Below are 14,965 nucleotides of genomic sequence, written 5' to 3'. Positions count from 1 at the left end.
CCCTTTCTCACAGCTTCAATTGAATTCTTACATCACATCTTCGCCTGCAGCTTCAAAAGTATGCTCTAAAATATTATCAAAATGAGTCGCATACGGCTTCAAATCTGTGTCCTGCCCTGGGAGCAGCCACGCCCGTCACCCTTCAGTAGTGCTGAAACGCGTCAAGAGACTGTAAAGTGGTGCGAACCATGCACTGAAAACACTCCGATGCAGGAGGTCTGCGATAAAATCTACATTTCATGGGGAAGGATGTTCGAGGGTTCCATGGGGTGAGTCGCACCAGGGAAAGCCCACTTCCCTTCTCTGCTGACTCGAGTCCGCCATCAACCAGGCCATTGAATATTCGATATCTCAAGACTGCCTACGGCGATTTTGTGGATCTGGAGCAGCGAATCGTTGGCGACCTCTTTGACGATAGAGGAAATGACGGCAATATCCGAAATTCGATCCTGGAGGTCCACAGGTATCCACCCCAGTCAGTCGAACTCGGTACTCTACAACGCTTTACCTCGCTGGCCCCAGATTCATCCGCAAGACCGCACAAACGGCCTTTTGAACAATCTTCACTGTCCTACCCTTCACAGCACTCACGAAACATACATCGTGAAATACCAAGTATCGAAGAGTCGGATGCTGAGCCCGATAGGCCGTTCGGGACAGCAACCAAGCGGCAGCGCACGTACGAATCAAGGCTTAACAGGACATCCGCTGCCCACCAGCCGTTGAGAATGGGCGAGGGACAGCGGGATGGGCTGTATCACTCATCTCAGACTTCCGGGACGCAGGAATCGATTCATCAGGTCCTTGACTCGCAGATATCGCCTGGAAAGAAGCGTACGTCTTGGTTGTCGCATCTCCCTGTTTGCACTGTTAAATTAGCATACAGATTTAAACCCGTACGGTACCCCAACGTCCCTTACCCTTGTCGGTCCACAAGAGTCTATCCCTGGCAATGAGGTCGACCTCGCCGCGATACCGGACTCACCACTTGGCAGAGAAACAACAGCGGTCGGCAGAGCTTTTGGAGGAGCTATGCAACTCGATCGTGAGAGCACAAAATCAGAATCACCAGAGCTCAGAGCGTCGGTTCATGAAGTACCACCCGCGGGCACAATCAATGCATCTGGCGAACAGCCTACTACCAGTGCAAATCCGCCAGAACCTTCAACGACCCCCTTCATCTTCAGCTCGGCATTGCAACCAGTATCAATTCCGCAGATTGTCGACGAGTATGCGAAGAACCATGGTATCGGTGTAAGGCAAATAGGGGAGAAGGCAGCCAACGTCAATCAAACCCCTAGGCACCTACGCTCGACAGCAGAACCAGAACACGCACAAAACGTCGGGAGCAGCAGTAGAACTTTGCGCAGCTCAGATCCCATCTTTGACCCTATCGAATCAGACACTGAGAGCTTTCATGAAAAACAGCAAATGCAAAGTGCGAAGCGCCTCAAATCCAGCAAAACGACTGCCGCAAGCTTCACATCGCCTAAGGAATCGGACGAAGCAGGAGCAGATCGCAGAGACGGCCAGTTCCTCGTGCCCACTTTTCCGCAATCGCGTAAGAATGGGGCTTCCATATCCCTAAGTGAAGTCACCAGCCCAGCACAGTGCGAGAAAATCCAAAAGCCAAGACGAGACCCCAGGGATGAAAACATGAGCGATCAGAATGTTCCGAAGCGGCATGGCAAACATGATGCCGAGCCTCTTGAGCACGCACAGTCTGAGCCTTACGATAATGACCGAACAAACTTAGATCGAGAAACACCGAAAGAAACTACTGTTCATAATGACCTTGTGGATGCGACCCAGACCTCATCTCAAGCTAACACTGCCTGGTCGCAAGATTCCAATAAGTCTGCCAATGGCACAGCAGAATCAATTGTCCAGCAAAGAGGCAATCACGTATCAAGCCAGGGGCAGAAACCAGATGAAACAGTGTGCTTAGATCATGATGCCAATGGTGTAGTTCGCAATCCGGGTGACAATCGCTTCGCTCGAGAAGCAGAACGACTGGCTGAAGAAGCCGAAGAACTACAGGAGAAGAAGAGAATTAGAGAAAAGAAAGATGAAGAGAAGAAACTAGCCCGAGATACCTTGGAAAAGGAAAACGTGGCAAAGAAGGAGGTAGCCGAGCGCAGAGCCAACGAGGAAAGACTAGCAGACGTAAGAGAAGCAAAAGAAAAGAAAGCCAGAGCTGAAGAGTCAGCGCAGGCAAAGAAGGCAAAGGCAAAAGAGGAAGAGCTTGCGGAGGCCCAGCGCATTGAGGAGAAAAGGGTGAACGCAGCGCGACTAGCAGAAGAAAAGAAGATCACCGAGAAGCTGGCTCGCGAACGGCAAACCAAGGAGACGGCGTTAGCAGAAGAAGCTAACAAAGTGATGCTGGCAGCAGAAGGCGCCAAGCAAATTGAGGCAGAGAAGAAGGAAAAGGAAAAGGAAAAGGAAAAGGAAAGGGGAAAGGGAAAAGGCAAGGCTCAAAGAGCTGGCAGCCAAGAAACAAGCTGATGAGGCAAAAGCCGACGAGAAAACCAGAGAAGCGCAAGGCAAGAACCGTGAGAAGAAAGCTCGCGAAGAACAGCGTGCACGAGAGAACCCCCAAAAGCCCGCAGACATCGATTCCAAAGACACCAAGCATCGAGCCCATCGAGCCGGGACAGCGCAAGAGACGACGACGGCGTTGAGGGAGCAAGGTTTAAAAAAATTAGCAGACGGAGACGTGCAGACGCTGAGAGATTCTCCGGAGATGCGAAGTCGAGCTTCAACAGATCCTTCAGCATCCTCCAATATTGCAGGTCGAAAGCGGTCTATGACGCCGGTCATACCCGGATGTTCTGTCACCAAATCTTCTCCATACGAGGGTTCCTTGAGGTCAAGTCCTTCAAGCAGCCGATCTTCAGGGAACATGGATGCGCCACTTCGAAGTGCCCTTCGACACACTCCAAGTGCGCTGCGTCGGTCTGTGTCTTCTGTATCTTTCGACGTGCCGCCACGGGCCAAGCTCAATGAGTACATTCCTCCGACCTCGAAGTCCAGGTCTCTCAAAGGAATCAACAACGAGCTTGCCACCAAGTCATCATCCGCAACAAATCCTCCGAAGAATCCTTCCAGAACAGCATCCATCGCGCCTTCGGAAACGCCCATGAAATCTCTCATTCCCAAGAAATCATCGGACAGCAAAATCACGAAAATTCCTGCCAAGAATGGGAAGGTCCAGACGAAGCTCAATGTGACCAGAGAGGTGAAGAAGAAGAAGGGTCGTGCCGTTGATCCTCCAATTATGTCCAAGCGGGCGCCAGAGAAGGAGATAGTTCTTTCATCTGGCGAAGATACAAGCACCTCAGAGGAACCAGTGTGGCAGACCGGCAATGCCGAAGCTGGGCCGAGTGCAAGGAAGCCCATCTTCCCCGTCACAACTTCTCAAGAAAAGAAGACTGCGGAAGTGAAATCTTCAGGTGTAGCTTTAGACCCTGTTCTCCGCAACATCAGAGTCGAAAAGCACAGAACAGCAGCTCCAGCTACTCTCCCTCGCTCCACATCTAAATTGAACACCACGTCTCTGCAGAAATCAACCTCTCGATCCCCGGCCCTGGCTTTGTCCGAAACGTTGTCGTTGAGCTCTGGTTCCGCTTCCAGTATAGCTTCGGATTCAGAGTTGGAGTCTGACGCATGGGTACAACTCCAAGCGTCATCATCTAAGACGCCGACTGGGGCAAAGAATGGCAAGCTGGCACCTGTCACTGTGGAGGGGTCCAGCAAGGCCGTCAATGTCGGGGTAAAACAACCGGAAGGCTACTTACAAAGCAAAGCGTCTTCGCAGTCAAGCCAAGCCTTGTCTACTTGCTCACGCAGCGCTATCTCAATGCATGGTGATGGCAAGCACGTCGATCAAGCGGCGGATAAACAGTTGCAGCTCGAGTCTCAGCAATCGATACCAAGACCTCGCGTTAAACAGTCTTCTTCAACCACCAACGGCGGTGCAGATGGCAAGGTCATCAATCAAGGGCTAGACCATGCCGGACGCCTTCCTAACGGTATCCGCCCTGCCTACTACAAGTATCCTCGTCTCTCGGAGCTCCAGAAAGTCCCTCAAGCAGTCACACCAGGGGTGAATCCGAAATTGGACACTTCCTCATCGCAGCCACTTAGCGCTTCGCCTGTAGGAAAGTCTGGATCTGACAAGTCAAGCAGCGATAGCGATGATAGCAGCAGCAGTTCAGACGAGGACGAGGATGTCGATGAGCCACCCAGTCAGGCTAGCTCCAACAAGAAGTTCCGTCCTTACCCGGGTATGGGAGGAGTGATGAAGCGTAGGTTAAGCAGACCCTGATGACTACGCAAATTGCTGATCTAATGCATAGTCGCAAATGCGGTTCGATCCAAGTTTGTTCCTGCCCAGCAATAGAAACATATCATCGTTGATTGTTCACGGGAGGTGGAATCGTCAACATCTTCAATGTGCAAATGTTATCGTTTCGAATCTTTTTTAGTAAGAGATACCCCCCAGCGTGTTTGTTCAGAAGAAGTCAGGAAATCACCGTTTCGATAATTAAGCGCTACCCTGTTGGTTGAAGCAAGGGGACAATATTTCTTGTATCTACGCCACATTCCGGATTGTTCGATCGTGTGCATCAGAAAGCTGCAGACTATATTCGCCTTTTCATTCAATGCATCAAAACCAACGTGCAGCAAATGTCATGCTCGATCACTGCTTGCTGTCGTTCACTGTTCTTTCAGCTCGCTAAAAGGTGGTTCCTACCCTGACTACTGCGTGGTGGTTCTTTCACCTGTTGTCTCACCCTTCCTCAAATTCCATTCCATAAAAACGTGATGCTTTTCCCCACGCGTTTGTTTTTCTGTTGATACCCACGAAACACCTCGCTTGATCTCGCTTGACCTCGCTTAATCTCATTGATCTCGCTTCCCACATGTTTCACGGGCCCGCGAAAGGATTCATTCCTCTCGTCCGATCACAACCATCTGTCGAAAAGATATAGACGGAGTCATGGTGGCTTTGACTGGTCAGTTACAGCCCCATTAACCCCAATCCCTCACACCGCCGAGCGTAACATGGCCCGTCTTTGGTTTCTGCCATTGGTTCTAGTAGCACTGACACATGTTCCAACCAGCAGTGCTCAGGAAGAAAGTGGTAAGTCGATCTCGGGAGCGAAGGATCGAGGTCATGCTAAGAAAGGTGCTAAGTCTGCTTCCTTACATCGAGTTTGGTCGAGGTCGTTGTACCTGTTACCACCTCCTTACCTTCAGGTAGTATCACAACTGCGATTGGCTCGAATGCCGGGCTCGGCAGTTCTGTCTCACCTACCTTAACAGATTTAAGCTCAGGTATAGCATCCTCTGTCCCAATACTAACATCTCCAAGTTCGACGAACAGCCTTACAGCTACTGCTAGCTCCACCAATAGTCTAGTATCTATCCCCAGTCGAATCGCCATAGCAGGGGCAACGTACGTGTACGTGGGATGTTTTGAAGGCCAGTACATACAGCCCGTCGCTGCCAGCTATACCGTTGGAGATGTAGACCAGTGTGGACTGCTCTGTCTGGGCTCGACCTACTTCTCATTGGAATCTGGCGTTGACTGTGGGTGACTACCAATCCTTGAGAAGGATGTAAACACTGACAACAGTGCAAGGCACATGCGGAGATTCCATTGTAGCAGCTCCGGCGCGCGGAGCCGACAGCGTGTGCAATGTACCCTGCAAAGACGATCAGGACGAATTTTGCGGCGGTCTGAAAATGTTGAAACGCGCTCAGAAAGCCTTAGCAGCGTATTCCTCCTCCACCTCCACCTCTAGCACTTCTACGGCCACAACGCAAAGATTGTCCAACGTGGTAGCTTCGTTAGCTTCTGTTACTGGGGCCATCAGTTTGTCTTCACGTCAATCTTTCTCCCACTACGCCAACACGACAAGCTCCACACCTGCCAGCTCCCAGTCGGTGACCGCATCGAGCACCAGTTCCCTACCCTACGGATGCACTGATCTTGCTTGTGTGTCTGAGTCCAATGCAGGACGGGCCGGGGCCGGCACCGCCTCTACTAGTTCTTTGCCATTTGGTTGCGGTAGTAAGCTTATATCTCCTACTTCATCAATGGCAAAGGCTGACTTCGGTTTCTCCAAGACGAGATCTGTGTGTCATTGTCCTTAGGTGTACAAGCCAGCGTGACTTTGGGACTGAACGCGTTGCCCACAACAAAGAGCGCCACGTCTACGAGTTCAGTGACTACGAGATTGGTGACCACGAGTCCTGCGATCTCGAGTTCTAGGCACACAATTTCTACGTCTACCAGTCCTGCGCCCACTACAGACATCCTACCTACCAATATTCTCCCTACCAATATCCTCTCTACAGGCATCCTACCTACAGCATCTACCTACCGATGCTCTCCCTACCAATATCCTCCCTACAGGCATCCTGCCTACAGACATCCTACCTACCGATATTCTCCCTACCAATATCCTCCCTACAGGCATCCTGCCTACAGACATCCTACCTACCGATATTCTCCCTACCAATATCCTCCCTACAAGCATCCTACCTACCGATATTCTCCCTACCAATATCCTCCCTACAGGCATCCTACCTACAAATCTTCTACCTACAAATCTTCTACCTACAGACATCCTACCTACCGATATTCTCCCTACCAATATCCTCCCTACAGGCATCCTACCTACAAATCTTCTACCTACAAATCTTCTACCTACAGATCATCCTACCTACCAATATTCTCCCTACAGGCATCCTACCTACAAATCTTCTACCTACAAATCTTCTACCTACAAATCTTCTACCTACAGACATCCTACCTACCGATATTCTCCCTACCAATATTCTCCCTACAGGCATCCTACCTACAAATCTTCTACCTACAAATCTCCTACCTACGAATCTTCTACCTACAAATCTTCTCCCTACCAGAGCATCCTACCTACAAATCTTCTACCTACAAATCTTCTCCACTACGACATCCTACCTACCAATATCCTCCCTACAGGTATCCTACCTACAAATCTTCTACCTACAGACATCCTACCTACCGATATCCTCCCTACAGGCATCCTACCTACAAATCTTCTACCTACGAATCTTCTACCTACAGACATCCTACCTACCGATATCCTCCCTACCAATATCCTCCCTACCGATATTCTCCCCACCGATATCCTCCCTACAGGCATCCTACCTACCGATATTCTCCCTACCAATATCCTCCCTACAGGCATCCTACCTACAAATCTTCTACCTACAAATCTTCTACCTACAAATCTTCTACCTACCGATATCCTCCCTACAGGTATCCTACCTACCGATATTCTCCCCACCGATATTCTCCCCACCAATATCCTCCCTACAGGCATCCTGCCTACAGACATCCTACCTACCGATATCCTCCCTACCAATATCCTCCCTACCGATATTCTCCCCACCGATATCCTCCCTACAGGCATCCTCCCTACCGATATTCTCCCTACAGGCATCCTACCTACAGACATTCTACCTACCGATATCCTCCCTACAGGTATCCTACCTACCGATATTCTCCCCACCGATATTCTCCCCACCAATATCCTCCCTACGGGCATCCTGCCTACAGACATCCTACCTACCGATATCCTCCCTACCAATATCCTCCCTACCGATATTCTCCCCACCGATATCCTCCCTACAGGCATCCTGCCTACAGACATTCTACCTACCGATATCCTCCCTACAGGCATCCTACCTACCGATATTCTCCCCACCGATATCCTCCCTACAGGCATCCTGCCTACAGACATTCTACCTACCGATATCCTCCCTACAGGCATCCTACCTACCGATATTCTCCCTACCGGTATTCTCCCCACCGATATCCTCCCTACAGGCATCCTACCTACCAATATTCTCCCTACCGATATCCTCCCTACAGGCATCCTACCTACCGATATTCTCCCTACCGGTATTCTCCCCACCGATATCCTCCCTACAGGCATCCTACCTACCAATATTCTCCCTACCGATATCCTACCTACCGATATCCTCCCTACCAATATTCTCCCCACCGATATCCTCCCCACCGATATCCTGCCTACAGATATCCTACCTACGAATATCCTCCCTACAAATATCCTACCTACCGATATCCTCCCTACGCTTGCAATTCCTACAGTACTACCTACCGATATCCTCCCTACAGATATCTTACCTACCAATATTCTCCCTACCGATATCGTCCCTACAAATATCCTGCCTACCGATATCGTTCCTACAGATATCCTGCCTACCAATGTCCTCCCTACAGGTATCCTGCCTACCGATATTCTACCTACAGTGGCAATACCTACAGCGCTCCCTACAATATATTACCTACCGATATTCTCCCTACCGATATCCTTCCTACAGATATCCTGCCTACCGATAATCTACCTACAGCTGCTCTCCCCACGGTGCTACCGACAGATATCCTCCCCACCGATATCCTTCCCACGGATATTCTCCCTACAGCTGCTCTTCCCTACGGTGCTACCGACAGATATCCTCCCCACCGATATCCTTCCCACGGATATTCTCCCTACAGCTGCTCTTCCCACCGATATCCTACCCACCGATATTCTCCCTACAGCTGCTCTCCCTACGGTGCTACCGACAGATATCCTCCCCACCGATATCCTTCCCACGGATATTCTCCCTACAGCTGCTCTTCCCACCGATATCCTACCCACCGATATTCTCCCTACAGCTGCTCTTCCTACGGTGCTACCTACAGATATCCTACCTACCGATATTCTCCCTACAGTCGCAATACCCACGGCGCTCCCTACCGATATCCTCCCCACCGACGTTGTCCCACCGATGTTGTCCCTACCGACATCCTTCCCACTGATATCCTACCCACCGATATTCTCCCTACAGCTGCTCTTCCTACGGTGCTACCTACAGATATCCTACCTACCGATGTCCTCCCTACCGCGCTACCTACAGACATCCCCCCCTACCGACATTATCCCTACAGTTGCAGTGCCTACGGTCCTCCCTACCGATGTTGTCCCTACGGATATTGTCCCGACCGACATTGTCCCGACCGATATTGTCCCTACGGATATCCTCCCTACCGCGCTACCTACAGACATCCTCCCCACCGACATCATCCCTACAGTTGCAGTGCCCACGGTCGTCCCTACCGATGTTGTCCCTACAGACATCCTCCCTACCGACATCATCCCTACAGTAGCAGTTCCTACTGTCCTCCCTACCGATGTCCTCCCTACCGATGTCCTCCCTACCGATGTCCTCCCTACCGATGTCCTCCCTACCGATGTCCTCCCTACCGATGTCCTCCCTACCGATGTCCTCCCTACCGATATTGTCCCTACAGTAGCAGTTCCTACTGTCCTCCCTACCGATGTTGTCCCTACCGATGTTGTCCCTACCGATATTGTCCCGACCGATATCCTCCCTACCGACATCATCCCTACAGTTACAGTGTCTATGGTCCTTCCTACCGATGTTGTCCCTACCGATGTTGTCCCTACCGATGTCCTCCCTACCGATGTCCTCCCTACCGACATCATCCCTACAGTAGCAGTTCCTACTGTCCTCCCTACCGATGTTGTCCCTACCGATGTCCTCCCTACCGATGTTGTCCCTACCGGTACCTACAGACATCCTCCCCACCGACATCATCCCTACAGTTGCAGTGCCCACGGTCGTCCCTACCGATGTCGTCCCTACCGATGTTGTCCCTACGGATATCCTCCCTACCGACATCATCCCTACAGTAGCAGTTCCTACTGTCCTCCCTACCGATATTATCCCAACAGAATCCTCCCTACCGATGTTCTCCCTACCGATGGCCTCCCCACCGATGTCCTCCCTACCGATATCCTCCCTACCGAGCTACCTACAGACATCCTCCCCACCGACATCATCCCTACAGTTACAGTGTCTATGGTCCTTCCTACCGATGTTGTCCCTACCGATGTTGTCCCTACCGATGTCCTCCCTACCGATGTCCTCCCTACCGACATCATCCCTACAGTAGCAGTTCCTACTGTCCTCCCTACCGATGTTGTCCCTACCGATGTCCTCCCTACCGATGTTATCCCTACAGACATCCTCTCCACCGACATCATCCCTACAGTAGCAGTTCCTACTGTCCTCCCTACCGATGTTGTCCCTACAGACATCCTCCCCACCGACATCATCCCTACAGTTACAGTGTCTACTGTCCTCCCTACCGATGTTGTCCCTACGGATATTATCCTACAGACATCCTCACCACCGACATCATCCCTACAGTAGCAGTTCCTACTGTCCTCCCTACCGATGTTATCCCTACAGACATCCTCACCACCGACATCATCCCTACAGTTATAGTGCCTACGGTCGTCCCTACCGATGTTGTCCCTACAGACATCCTCCCCACCGACATCATCCCTACAGTTATAGTGCCTACGGTCGTCCCTACCGATGTCGTCCCCACCGATGTTATCTCTACAGACATCCTCTCCACCGACATCATCCCTACAGTAGATCCTACGTCCTCCCTACCGATGTTCCCTACCGATGTTATCTCTACAGACATCCTCACCACCGACATCGTCCCCACAGTCGCAGTCCCCACAATCCTGCCCACCGACACCCTCCCCACAATCACACTCCTCCCGGCCCTACCCATCTTAGGGGCAGCAACCACCGCGCCGATCTCGACCCTGCTACCGTACAACTGCCCCGACGAAGCCTGCGTCAGTCTCGAAATCTCCATCCAGAACTCACTCATCCAAGCCACGCTCGGCGGCACGGTCCAGCTCCTGCCCAGCGTGACGGCGACGGCGCCGAGCACCTTCGTCACGGTCACGGTGGCCGCAGTCTCCGCGACGCCGGTCGCGGTGACCCCGACCGGGTTCACCACGGTCGTGGTGACGAACGCGGTGGCGGTGAGCACGAGCGGTGGGGCGGTGGCGCTGGTCCCGGTGGTCAATACCGTCGTTGCGGGCATCGGTCTGTGATTTGCTTCGGCGTGCTTTTTCGGCGGCGGGCTTGGGGATGTGTTTATTTACCAGTTTTTTTTTTTCATGTTATCAAACGATTGCTCGGGGGAGGGGGAGTTGGGTTTGCATCGCTTGGGAAGGGAGTTTGGTTTGGGAGTTTGGTTACTTTTTTAATCGCTAAGGTTAATGATAATATCAATCAATGAGTTGGCTCAACTTGAGAATCGAGGCAGTCGGTCCCGTCATTGCTTGTACAGTTTGAAGAAAGAAGAAATTTGCTTTACTGCTGAAGGTGCGCGCTCCAGGAGACAACGCGCGCGTCCAGAGATGTTCGTTTTAGCGATGCTTCCAATCCATGATCATGACTGGCATGTAAGCAATGGGGAAGAGTGTGAGCTGGTTGCATCTTTGGAGGGCCCACTTGTTGGGTGAGATTGGAAACCTCAAGTCGACTCTGAGCCTTGTTGCATATTTAGTGCCCCTTTCAGCCTGACATTATTCCCGTAATAGGTGAGCTCCTAGGGTCTAGCGGCCAAGAGGGAGCATTGTCAGGGAGAATAAGAAGGTGCATAGGGTCATAGACCTTTGGGAAATTTATTAATGGATAATCATCATGATATTCTATGAGCATAAAAAAGGTCTGGAAGCATTCATGCCCATGTCGGACAAATAATCTAACATACCCCAACGCCGCGCTCTGGGTATCATGCTACCGTCACGTGATCATACAATCTTCGTCGGAAGTTCCCCCTATGGCATCGATCAGAAGAAAACCACAATCTCCCCCTTGTCGTTCCTCCTCAGCCTCAGCGCCTTGAACAGCTCCTTCTCCTCATCCGCCTTCTCCAGACCCAGCCCTTCCTCTCCTCTCTCACGGTGATACCTTTTCAGCGCCTTGTGCAAGCTATAACCCTGCTCGCTTTCGGGACCCTTGGTCACGAATGACGTGAACAGTTCTGCTCTGGTCTTGAAGAGTACGAGCTGTTGCTGGGAGTCATCGGGATCGGTTTGGGTGTGGTATTCGATCGCTTTGCGCTTGGGGCGATCGTGGTGGCTGTGTTGGCTATGTCGATCTGACTCGTGATGTGAGCGACGCTGCTTGCGCGGTCGAGACTCGTCTGAGCTCCGCCTTTTGCGGACCTTGACCAGGACCGATTCTGCTTTTCGGCCCCGATCTTTCTCCTTGGCGGCTGGCTTTATTGTCCGCTTCACTGGGCTGGGTGGGTCGCGGCCACCGTTCGAGAGCTCAGACCTCGGTGGAAATTTGGATTTTGTAAGCAGGCGGCCAAGACCGCCTGTGAGACCAGAGTGTAGTATTGGTGGTGGTGCGTCGGCCATGATGTGGTCTGATTCATGGCTGGGACGTCGAGCTGCAGTGAATTCTAGCTCTTCGGCGTGAACACGTTTGCGCTTCTTGTCCGTTGATCTTCTCTCCGAATCCTCTAGATTGTACACCGAGTCCGTGCTCGGGTTTTGCATATATACCGACTTTGGTGCCGGGGTCAAGTACTCGACCTTGAACCTCTCTTTCGCAACGGGTATTGGCTCAGAACCGTATGTGAAGCCAAGTTTGTCGTAGGCTTCGTCGTAGATCCCTAGTCCTGCTCCCTGATGGCCATTCCCAAGGATTGATGGCGATTGCTCCACCATTTTTATAGAATCGTTCATACCTTCAATATTAGTCTTCGAGGCATTAGGGGTGTCGCCCGAGACGAGGAAGTCGAAGACGTTGATATGTTGATCCTGTGTAGAAGGGATAGCAGAAGGTGGGGTGGGAGCAGCAGGAGGAGCGTTGACGATGGAGACGGCGTTGCCTGTCTCTTCGTCTAGAGCATCTTCTACGTAGGCTTTGCGCGGGGCGTGTGATGTAGGCTCTGATATCTTGACCGACTTCTTGGCCTTTTTCGCCGGCTTCTCTTTGTACAACGTTCCCTGGTATTTTTGGTCTTCGGACACGCAGGACTAATCGAATGGAGGGGGAGTTAGCAGATTCGGTTGCGAGTTGGGGCCAGGCGAACAGGCATCTATTGTAGGCTATGCGACGGGATTGACATACGGTATGAGTCCTAAAATCCGTTCCGCGAAAATGCGTCATGCAATCCAGGCAAGTAAATGAGGAACCCTGACACTGGCGGTGATGAGCGTCGAGCTTCTTCTTGGTGAGGACATCTCCGCAAGCCTGCAATAAGCCACCAACGTTAGCATGTGTAGTGAAGCCCAGTCAAGGGGCATGGGTACCTCGCAGGAGAAGGACACCATGAGGGTGATTGAGCAGCAGCGCCGCTACCGTCGCGATACAAATTTTGAGGCGATAGAATGGTGGTGTCTAGCAGTAAGAAGAGAGCGGAGAGGGGATGGTGGCAACGGCATCAGTTGGAAGTGGTTCTCGTATTCCAGGCAGGGCGCAATTGTTTACTATTTTTGTGGCCTGTGACCGAGGACCCTTGCTTGCCGCTCGGCAACGATGACCTGCTCAATTATACGCGTAGCTTGGGTACATCTAATAATAGACTTGGCGTGACTATCAACGCGCCCTCGCCTCGCTAGTCTCAGAAAGGCCCCACGCAGCATCGTTTGGCAGTATCCTACGCTCTCTTGTGATGATCACTTGTGCAAAGCTCCAGGCAAGCTGCCAGAAAAATAACAGTTTTAAAAAGCCTACCCAGTAACAGCCTCGTTCGGTTCTAAACACAGCTGATACCCCGGTCGAATGAACCCAACCCAGGCACTGAATTCGACAAAGAAAAGATCTGCGACTCATACTCAGCAGTCTCAATATTTTTGGGACTCGAACAGCTGCAAATGCGACATTTTCGGGCAGCACGCCAATCACATGCTTTTCCTGGACTGCGAGACTCCGCCAAAAGTGACAGTCGCGGTAGATCAAAACATATCAGACGGCCAACAATCGGGAGACTCGGAGTCAAAAAAGGTGTCGGTCTGATGTGCTGGAATTATTGTTTCACCGTCAAATTAGGGCTTCAGTCCAAGAAATTTTAAATACCTGATGACGGGAATTGTGTCGAGAAGAGCGGGACACAAGAGAAAACATCACAGTACGAATGCTTCTTGTGGACCGCAGTCTTGAGATGATGTGGAATCGATGATAATGTATTGCAATTGGGGCCCCCACTTCCGCCCAAAGCTTTCCCCAACGTTCTCTACACCGTGGAGAAACTACCGAGAGTAGTAGCCGGGTGGAGTGAGGACGCACAACGTTCTGCCACGCCTGTGGTATACATATATGTCTATTACCGAAGCAATCTTGGGCGCCATCAAGTGGTATATATGTACAAAGGTCAATAACCAGATGCCTCTCGTTGTAGCATCCGGCACTGCTTTCCTCGCTTATTCGGCGACTAGCTTGATGGATGACATAGAACCTCATCGACTCCAGCTGTCATCAACAACACATTTACTGACAACCTCCACTCGGGGTTGAAAACAAAGAACAGGTGCTGGAACGCCCAGCGACGAAATTCGACAGGTCGACTCAAGGAGGGAAAATCGCATCGGTCACGGCTTCGGGTTGCAGTCACAGTATCGTTGAGTTTGCTGAAAGGCTGGGATACTGGCGAATCGAAGTCCTGACCGTTTGAAGGACTCAGAAGACAAGTTTTCGAAGGAGAAGAGTCTCGAATCCCATCTGGTAGGGAAGAACGATCGAGAATTTGATATCCATCGTAAAGTTAGCCTGTTATTGGAACACTGACAGCGCCCATGGTGCTACGCGGCACACTCGATATATCGATCAAGACCTTGCCGCCTCGACGCCATACCGTTGGAGCTACTCGCTCGCATCCAACAGCTACCGGAAATCGGGTAAGTAGTAAGAGAGTATAGCAGAAGTCATGCACAGAGGGAATTGCAAACTCTCCAAATCCTAGGAGGAGAAAGCTCTCTTCCTTTTCATTTGCGCATACTTTTGTGGGTATCGACCAGAATAAATCGGCTTTTGTTATCAGACCATGTCGAAT

At 51.3% G+C, this 14,965-nt stretch overlaps 2 protein-coding genes across 2 annotated transcripts; one reads left to right on the top strand and one right to left on the bottom strand.

The window, feature by feature from the left end:
• Positions 1-81: 81 nt before the first annotated feature.
• Positions 82-11,006, top strand: HO173_009450 (uncharacterized protein; the record flags this gene model as incomplete). Its single annotated transcript, XM_037311340.1, has 11 exons — positions 82-269; positions 332-834; positions 887-2,376; positions 2,495-4,307; positions 4,359-4,380; positions 5,127-5,146; positions 5,200-5,595; positions 5,648-6,079; positions 7,013-10,137; positions 10,211-10,217; positions 10,267-11,006. 11 exons carry the CDS (start codon positions 82-84, stop codon positions 11,004-11,006), a joined length of 8,736 nt encoding a protein of 2,911 aa, XP_037161774.1.
• Positions 11,007-11,750: 744 nt separating this feature from the next.
• HO173_009449 (uncharacterized protein) lies at positions 11,751-13,247 on the bottom strand (the record flags this gene model as incomplete). Its single annotated transcript, XM_037311339.1, has 3 exons — positions 11,751-12,950; positions 13,045-13,167; positions 13,227-13,247. The coding sequence occupies 3 exons, from the start codon at positions 13,245-13,247 to the stop codon at positions 11,751-11,753; spliced, it is 1,344 nt and encodes a 447-aa protein (XP_037161773.1).
• Between the last annotated feature and the right edge of the window lie 1,718 nt (positions 13,248-14,965).

This window comes from Letharia columbiana (genome assembly GCF_014066305.1).
Source record: "Letharia columbiana isolate WasteWater2 chromosome Unknown Sc0000040_s0, whole genome shotgun sequence".
Lineage (NCBI taxonomy): Eukaryota > Fungi > Ascomycota > Lecanoromycetes > Lecanorales > Parmeliaceae > Letharia > Letharia columbiana.
The sequence above is the reverse complement of the archived record's forward strand: the minus strand, read 5'-3'. Positions and strand labels throughout refer to the sequence as shown.